Source organism: Taurulus bubalis (genome assembly GCF_910589615.1).
Source record: "Taurulus bubalis genome assembly, chromosome: 7".
NCBI lineage: Eukaryota > Metazoa > Chordata > Actinopteri > Perciformes > Cottidae > Taurulus > Taurulus bubalis.
The window spans coordinates 25124405-25134345 of record NC_136595.1 but is presented as its reverse complement, the minus strand read 5'-3'; the positions used below and the strand labels follow the sequence as shown (position 1 = coordinate 25134345).

The window sequence follows — 9941 nt, the reverse complement described above, 5'->3', positions numbered from 1 at the left end:
AAAGAAATGTTTTTAAGTGTTGTAATAGCAAAATGATGCAATTAATGCATTGTTACATTTTTATAAAATTGTGTTAATATTGTGAATATTTCTTCGTCAGTTATGACACGGTCATGAATGAATTCAGGATTTACTGGGACACAGCTGCCTGCAGGGGGCGTAATGGAGCACATCGGACTGAACAAACTCATATAGAGGCATTTTACTAAGTAAAATAAGTAAATTAAAGTCAAACGGGGTTTTGTAGAGGGAGTTTTGTATATATCTTTGTCCATAAATATGAAATTACTACCAGCAGCCATACAAATAAAAATAAAATGTGCATGATGTAAGAACAAACCCCTCTGTTAAAACACTACATGTGAATAAGTAAAACATTGTTTATATATAAAAGATATCATGATGAACTTTCCCCAATTGATTACTTACATTAAAACAAAACAAATGTATATGACAAGTTTTCTGAAATTTTATGTTTGAATATGAAAATGAGGTAAATACACAAAGTAGTCAAATCAAGACCTAAATGTGTATTTTTTATGTTTTATTTCTGAAAAGAACACATTAAGTAGAAAAAAACACACACAAAAAAGCACAAAATCTAAAAAAAACACAATGTTTTTCCTGCTGGAAATCAAATCCATAAATACATTTCTTTGTATTTCTCTTTACAATCATACTAGCACATAAAGATACACATTAAAGGCAGTCTGGGTGTTTTTTTATGAATCAGATTGCGTTGCTATTGTGTCAAATGACACAAAGTCGTAAGAGTGTTAGTGTGTGACACGAGCAACAAGGATACCAGGTGCATTCTCCTAAATAATCGGCCTTAACACACTCACAAGGTGCTCGGTTTAAAGCATACCTACATGTGAGTCCGTCCCGGTTTCCTTGAGAGGAGCTGCCTTCACTCAGTAGTGTGAACACAGGAAGCGTAAACATGATGAAACACTTCATGCAGCGGCTAAAAAAGCAGTACATGTTCATCCGCAAGTCCCTGAAAAGTTTCCCTTGTTCCTGGAAGAAGCGTCCGAAGGGAGAGGATGTGCGATGCTTCTTCCCTGCAGCCGCATCAGCCGTGTCCGGCCGCCTGGCTCTGATCGTCCGGCGTCCCCTCAGGTGGAGCGCTGCCTCTCGGCAGGAAGCCCCACGACTGGAGCAGAGCGAAGCGCTGAGCGGGAGGAGTGGAAAAGTAGTCCTTCTGTCTCTGAGAGTAGATCTGGACCGGGGTCACGACGTCTCTGTAGCTCCAGTCCTGACGACACAAAGTGTCTCTTTGATTAGCTTTGTTTCTACCACTTTCTTGGTGTAAAATAGAGTCAATTTAAACTACTTATTTGACCAGCATGTACGGTTTTAATGTGTGTGTGTCGGTTATTATGAGGTTCTGTACCTGCCAGCGGAGGTTGAACGCCTCAAGCAGCTGGATCCGTCCCTCTCTGGAGGGCACGCAGTCCGGAGGAACAGGCTGCGGCGTCTCCGAGCCCAGCGTCACCCCCCCGAACACCAGCAGGGCTCTGATGGCAAACCAGCCCCCGAACCTCGGGTGCACACACACTCCGAACATCTTCTGCAGGAGGTGAGGAGACGAGGATTGAAAACACACTGTATACGACTTAAACATATATATATATATCACAAGTGATGACAACTACTTTCTCAGCCCAGGGTTGGTCCGGGACGTCAGACTGTTGGTAGTAGAAAGCCGCTCCGGACACGTGAGCCGCAGTCTGCGCCAAGAACTTTGGCTTCCTGCTGGGCAGCAGCTCGTAGTCGTACCTCACGTCCACCTCCTGTCCGGGGAAACACTGCAGGGCGGGAAGAGGGAAGGGCGTATTTAACCTGATCATGTGTGTAAATTGTTGCAATCATATTCCTATTTTTGTGCATTATGTTTGGAAATAAAACACTAGCCCACGACTCCACCGCTCACCTGAGAGACCGCAGAGGAGACGCAGTGTTTGACACACTGGTCGATGGGGTCGGACATCCCCTGGCAGCCGCTCTCCTCCATGAAGGGCAGGAAGGCCTGTTCGAACATGGCGGGGGTGCTGAGCAGCACCACGGCCAGGCTGTCATCGTGGTGAGCCAGGCGCAGGGCGGGAGGCAGCACGGAGTTATACCAACCCACCTGTGGGACAGAGAGCGTCAAGAGAGGCACACAGCATAGCCACTTTATTAGGTACACCGGCACTATCTAGTTCAATCCAACACAATTTATCTGTCATAAGGTATACTTTTATTATGCCTATGATGATTTTGCAGTGTAGAGGTTTAATTTCGATGATATATAGATTATGACTCCCTCCAACTACAACCTCAGAAATAAAACAGGTCATTAAATGAACATATTCCCAACACAAACTGATCATTATAAACTTGAGGTTGAATTGCTTTAGATTATACAAGGTGTTCCTAATAAAGTGGCCACTGAGTGTGTGTCTGTAGGCTGTTGATGTACTGTGAAGGTCGGTGGATGTAGTATGAAGTTATATTTTTACACGTTTAAGCCCTTCTTGTTGTCAAGGCAACATATTTAGTAATAAATTAGTGCCACAATACCTTCAGAGGATAGATTTCAAATCCAATTTTTGATAAATGGTCTTTTAACAGTCCTGTAATACCTTCCACATTGGCAGTGGAAGCCGCCATTTTTCGCGCGTCAATACAAAGCGTTGCATTGTGGGATATGGTGGTCTTTGGCTCATCAACGTCAGACATAAATCTAAACTCTTGCCTTTTATTGCAATAATTTCTTCCGACGAATCGAACGACTACAATAAAATATACAGCACAATGTGTTTTGGGGAAATTCTACTTAAGCACTTAATGTATTATGTGAAGAGTAAAGACTGTGGTCACTATCAACTACAATACCCATAAACCACCTGCGGCTACGTCATACGCAATCACGTCGCCGCTGTTATGGGCTCCGGGATTTAAAAGTGGAGTCGCAAGCTTTTCTGTGAGTAGCCTGATTAGCCAGCTAACATAAACGTGTGTGTCGTTGTCGTAAAATATATATTTATTACGTTTTCAGCGACAGGTTGTATGTTATGTATTCAACAGAAGGTTAAATTAAGTGTCTAAGAAAGCAATTTCTTTGCTAACGAACGCTGTCAAGAAAAGTCACCGTAAAGCTGCTGCTAACTAAAAATTAGTTTACGACAACAACACCCGTCTAACGGTTGCTACTCCCCCTTTACGTTAGCTCGATGCGTTTATAGCGTGTGTTTTGCCATAATACATCTACTCTGCCGAAGTGTCCTTGAGCATGGGGGGCATTGCGTCCAGTTTAAATCTGGACCTGGAAGCTGAGGAGATACTGGTCTCTACTGGGTCCTCTACTGGTCTTCTACTGGTCCTACTGGTCTTCGGATATGACGCCAGTGTTAGCTTCCTTCATTCCTGCCTTCATGCTGTTAAAAAAAAAAATAGTAGAAAAAAGGAGACCTCACCCAGTTTTTATTATTATTTTTATTTAGACCACATTGGACCAGATCCAGATTTGTTTTAAAGAATATAAAATACCGTTGTCACAGAAACCAGAAGCTCTGTGAAACTTATATTCTATTTATCAAAATGCATAAAAATAAGAAATAAGGGAGATTTCACTGTTTTCACATCTAGACCACGTTGGACCAGGTCCAGAAATAACCCCCATAGATTTGTCCAATCTGGACTAGATCATCCCAGAGGAACCAAACACTCTTTAAAACACACTTTTAGATTTATGAAACCTTTATTGTATTTGTGAAAATGGTTTAAAGGGAAGATTTTGGCCCTTTTTACACATCTAGACCACATTGAACCTGGTCCATATCAAAAGACCATATTATTGGATGTTATCCTAGAGAAGTCTGAAATATTTATCTAAAAATGGGAATTTTCACAGCTTTATTTCACATGTGGATCACATTGGACCAGGTCTGTTTTAAACACCACCACAAGGTTGTGTGTGGACTGGTGCGATCTTGTCTAGATTGTGACAGAGAGACCAGAGACTCTTTAAAACACAGTTTCAGATGTGTGAAACCTTTTATTTTAATGCAAAAAAGGGAGATTTTACAGGTTTTTTTTTACATCTAGATTGCATTGGACCAGTTCCAGATCAGAAATCACTATAACTAGTTTTGTGATGTGCCTGCACATCCTGGCACCTCGGCCACATTCACCTGAGTAACTGCTGCACTGCGAACAAGCAAATGTCCAGGCGTGCTGTAACTGAAAACCTCCTCAAAGTGTCAGAGATCTCTAGTCCCAGCCCCTTAAAACACGTCTACGGTTACCGTATCGCTTTCCCACGGTGGCTTTTGACGTTGTAGTCTCACACAACACTGTCTTTGCGTGATATTTTTTTTATTTTTGTTGCACCCATAGGATCAAGAATTAAGAGACTCATTTCTTTCTAGCTCAATGCTGTCATGAACTGGGACAACCAGCTGAGCTCCATCCTGTCGGTAGCAGACGGCAGCGTAGCGAAGATGAGGGTGAGTAGATTCAAAGTGCCCTCCCCTTATGTATTAGTCTGGCTGGAAATAACAGAAATTAATTATTTTACAGAGTGTGTGTGTGTGTTTGTGTGTGTGTGGTCTTAAAGGAGCCTTCACTCTGCTCTTGTGGTTGTAAACTGTCATCATTGGAGCTGCCTGTAGATGGCAGTAAAGCCCCACTACAAGTTGTGTTTTTTAAAACAGGGTAATTTGTTTATCTAGATAAAATATGTGTGGTGATAGTGAGAGTTTGGAAACTCCCTTTAGTTTGAAAGTGTTCTTTTTAATGTGTCCACAGGAGAGACTGACCTCACCAGGGAAATTCTCCAAAGGAGGAGAAGGTGGGTGACCTTTTAGTGTCAGTTTCTGAATATGACTAAAAAAGTCGAAATGACCTATTTGTGTGTGTGCATCCGTAATTGCCACCCACATGCTAGAGCGCAGAAAACGACAGGAGTGACAGCGGTTTGAACTCGACACCCCCCACCCTTGTGCCTCTTCCTCCCCAGATGTGTTTCCAACGAGGGAGAGGGTTCCTGGTTCGGATCTGGGTCCTCCAGCTCTCCCTCCGCGAGCCCCCCTCCCCCGACAACCCTCCTCCTTCTCCTCCTCCTCCTCCCACGGTCCTCCCGTTCAGTGGGCCGACCTGGCCGCCGTCCAGTCACAGCTCCAGATACAGAGCCAGGTGTGTGAATATTTGTTCAAACCGATCAAACAGCCGCCACAAAGTTGTCAAACAGTGTGTGACGTGTGATCGAGTCGTCGTCGTTGACAGAATCCTAATGTGTCTTTCAAGGCGATTGAGTCGCTCGCCCTCAAACTCCGTGACGTGGAGAGAGAGAGGCAGTCTCAACAATGCCACATCCAGACACTACAAGGTAGCCGACTGCACCACGACCACCTGCCTGAGGTTACACCGGGTCATGTTACACACACACACAGACACACACACAGACACACACATCAATTGATTAAACATCAAATGCCCTTGCGCCACTTTTGTTGTGTGTTAGTCACTGTACATACTTGTATACACTTCAAATACACTGCATATACTTTGCATTTTTGCACTTTCTTTATTCTAAAATTCTAAATTAATACGCTCTGCTAATTTATTGAGTATTTTCGTTCCGATATTTGTTCTATGTAACCTTGCTTGCTACTGTGACAAACAAATTTAAGTATTAAGTATTTAATAAAGTGTACATCTATCTAACACACACCCACAGCAACACCTGACTACTTCCTATCCACACACACACACACACACACTACGTTACCAGGTCACACATGATCAAATTAAAATAATGCAGCATTTCGGCACAAATTAATCATTGTCACGTTGTTGTTGACACATACGTCTGTTATTTAACAGTCAAGGCAGATAAAAAATCATCAAATTTCATCCAAAGTATAATTTGATTTTTTTAAAACTCTTCCTGAAACCTGCGCCTCTTTTATTTTTGGATCATCCAAGTGTGTCTTCTCACCTCCACCGAAGTCAAAACACTTCAGCAAGGCTTCTAAAAAAGAAAAAAGAAATCTGAGAAGTGAGCCCATGATTATTTTAGTGTTGAATTGAACATATCCCCATTCAAAGCAGTGCGTGTCCCCAATGGAATAAAAGGAAATGTCCTCCTTCTGTTCGATGACCTTCAACTAATCGGCCTCTATGTGACCTCCTGTTTTTAACTTGTTCCTCTGTATCTTTATAAAACAGTCTGGATCTACTGTGTTGTAGCTTACATACTATTTATACTGTACGTAATCAATTGGCTTGATTAGTGAACAACAAAAAAAGCCCTTTATCAAGAGGACTGGCAGCCTCTTGGTTTGTGCAATTCATCTATTTTGAATGGAGCAGATGGGGATTTTATTATGGCTCGCAAGAGGAACGATGCCTCAATTTTTTTGTTAAATGCACTTTAATCAAATTTTCCCTATGATGGCTGCATACTATTAGTTTCACTTTATAGTTCAGTACATGGTCTCTGGTCTCGCCCCTACCTTCTCTACTAAATACTCTCCTCAAGGGAGCATTCGTTCATCATTTTAAGACCCTAATAAAAAAGTTGGACGTGTCCTCAAGGAGGCTAAAGAAAAACAACCCCTTCCTTGCCGTAACCTCTCTCTTCTTCTCCAGAGGAGGTTCACCGGCTGAGGGAGCGGGAGAGAGAATCGAGGAGGGGACAAAGTCCGGGAGCGGAGGTGAAGATGGAGCAGTGGAGGAGGGAGGTCGGACGAGAGCTGAGCAGCCTGCGGGGACACGTCACCAGAGCCACGTCGCTAGGCAACGTGGAGGAAAGGTGCGTTGTGGGGTCACCTGACGACACCTGACGACATTTGAGAAAATGTTTTCGATTCGCTGCAAGCGAGGCATGAAAAGAAAAAGTAAAGCAACCACTGGACAGCTGTTCTGCTTTCATTCTCTTCACAGTTTCACTTCAAAGCTCCGCCAAGAGGAGCTGGAGCACCTGCGCAGAGAGGTGGACCAGCTGAAGACGCAACTGAGTGAGTCACGCATCCACCCTGCAGGACCTGGCAAGACCCTGCAGGACCCGGCAAGACCCTGCAGGACCCGGCAGGACCCGGCAGGACCCTGCAGGGTCGCACGCGCCCCGATCCCGGCGGCTGGACGAGCGGCATCTTGTTCACCATTCTTTCTTTCTTTCTTTGCTCTCGACAGGGAGGCAGGGGGAGGACGCGTTCCTCCAGCAGACAGAGGCCCGGGAGTCTAGGAAACGCTACGAACACAGCTGCAAGGTACACACACACACACACACATTATATGAGCGGGTTGTGCTTTATTCTTCTGCACGTGCGGTTTGTGTTCTTCACCTTTTCCTTTTGTGCGCTTTGTTCAGACGCTGGAGGAGCTGACAGACAGCTACAGGGCTCACAGCACGGATCTGGCAAAGACCGTCTCTCAGTATTCTCACACGCAGCAAGAGGTCCGCCAGATCAGGTGCGTGTGTGTGTGTGTGTGCGTGTATGTGTGTGTGTGTGTGCGTGCATGCAGCTGTGTGTTTTTTTTATCTCTGGGAATTAACTTTTAAATGATGTCTTTACAACAGAACGACTGTGTCAGATCTGAAGGAGGAGGTGAGGAGACTCTTTCTCAAAGAGCGTCAGCCATCACCTTTGTTGTCAGCGCACACATCAGGCAGGTCTTTCTTTTTCTCTAGTGCAAACACACACACACACACCATTATAAACTATTTAAGGGGAGACATTACAGGTGAATAGAATAAAAACATTTAACTAGTAGATATAGTCATAAAACTTTCTCAGTTGATTACTTACTTCAAGACTAGTAGTTTTTGGAAAAGGCATTATATTATGAAATGTGTTAATAACCATTGGAAAAAGCCAGGTTCTTGATTCATTTTGCTGACATATTAGAGTCTTTTTTGCTTTTGTTTTTAAGAATGTGTATAAATCAGGTTCTGAATGATGTATGAACAAACCTGGAATGAAACGGATCTAAAAGCTGCGGAGTTTCCCAGAAGTGGAGATTTCTGGGAAAACTTATTTTGAGAAAATGGCCTTAAAAGAAGTTTTTTGTAAAATTACAGACATTTTGAAGACACAAAGTGAATATGTAAAAACAATGAAACTTCCCTATTGATTACTGACATTTCAACACAATTTATTTTGTATTACAAGTGTTCTGAAATGTCATGTTTAAATATGCAAATGAAACATTATCTTCGGGTAACCTTAGGTGAATTTAGGAGAAATCTACAGACACAAATAGACAAAGTCTATGTATTTTGGTTGTTTTTTTTTCCTCTTGCCTGAAATAGAAAACCATGTTATTGTGTCTCTCTTTGGGCTTCAGGGGCGTCGGCTGCCAGGCACAGCACAGGGGTCCGGGTCGAGGAGGCGGAGTCTGACTCGGACGACTTCAGCCCGACCCCGAGCCTGGCGGAGGTCAGCTCAGACGATCTGTCGTGGCTGGACGACAAAGACCCCGGTGAGGACGAATGCCTTCTGAATGAAACGCTCCCACCACACAAACGCCGCGTGTTCCCGTCGCGTCGTTCTCATGATGCACCGCCGTGTTCCCTCGCTCCCACGAGAGGGAACGTTACGCAGGGAACCAGATGGACACGGACTGACGCCGGTTTACAGCAAGACGGGACGTGTTTCCCCTCCCCCACACATCTGGCTCAGCCCTCAGTCTGATTCATCCCAGTAGAGCTGACTCAGCATACAGTTGGTTAAAGGAATAGTTTCACATGGCGGCAAAAGTGTTGATTGGTCTGATACCTCTCACATCTGTTCTGGAGTCTCTGCTGGCTGCTCACGGGGATGACAGGAATCCTGGAAGTCACTATTTTTATATATATATTTTATTATATTTACATATATTTATATTTCATTTTTTGACATTTATATTCATATATATTCATATGTTCATATATTTATATATAATTTCTTTACATTTATATTTATTTATTTTTACATTTATATATATTTTTTTACATTCATATTTAGATATATTTCTTTATATTTACATTTATATTTCTTTTTTACATTTATATTTATATATATTTCGTTATATTTACATTATATTTATAAATGCTTCTTTATATTTACATTTATATTAATTGTTTTACATTTATATTATATATTTCTTTATATTTACATTTATATATATTTTTTCACATTTACATTTTTCCTTATATTTACATTTATACACAGTATATATATTTTTTTATATTTATATATATATAATTTTTTTTTACATTTATTTACATTTTCATTTGTATTTTTTTTTTAACATTTACATATATTTATATACACTGGAGTTGTTACTCTACCGCTGCCTCAATCGGTTAGTTAGTTTTATTGTGTGACTTTGGTTCATCCAAACGATGCCTTTTAAATCAAAATTTGTAAAAATCATAGTAACTCATCGAAGAGAGTGAAACTTAAATGACTGAAAATGTATCTAAATAACGATAAATTGCTTCCCTGATTTAAAAAAAGAAGAAGAAGTTAATTGCACTTTAAGATACCACTTTCTGGCAAAAATAATCCCAAATACACCTGCAACAGTCTCTGGTGTGTAGATATCAGTGAGACGCGTCAACCTCAGAACCTCAGCTTCCTGTTAAGCTTCCTGCTTTCTACTGCTTCCTGCAGCCTAGCAGCAGGAAGCAGAGCTGTCAGTCAGAGCCAGAGCCCCTCTGCTGCACCAACTCTTCACAATGCTGTTGTTTAATTTACAATTTGATAATTCAATTCATTATTTGATGAACTCTTTGGAGAAATAAATAGTGTCTCCAACCTTCCTGGTGGACGCCTCAACAGAACTGTCCCTTTAAGACTGTTTCCAGCTTCATGTTGAACACGAGAGTGGAATCGATCTTCTCGTCTCGCTCGAGGCAAGAAAGCGCTTCAGCGTATTTCCCAAAAATGTCGAGTCATTCTTTTAAA

The 9941-nt window shown here is 42.1% G+C and overlaps 1 protein-coding gene across 1 annotated transcript; it reads right to left on the bottom strand.

Annotated features, from left to right (window-relative positions):
• Positions 1 to 529: 529 nt before the first annotated feature.
• Positions 530 to 2655, bottom strand: mmachc (metabolism of cobalamin associated C; the record flags this gene model as incomplete). The annotated part of the gene is made up of 5 exons (XM_079221043.1): positions 530 to 1258; positions 1397 to 1573; positions 1659 to 1811; positions 1937 to 2134; positions 2566 to 2655. The coding sequence occupies 5 exons, from the start codon at positions 2653 to 2655 to the stop codon at positions 1076 to 1078; spliced, it is 801 nt and encodes a 266-aa protein (XP_079077169.1). The 3' UTR covers positions 530 to 1075.
• Between the last annotated feature and the right edge of the window lie 7286 nt (positions 2656 to 9941).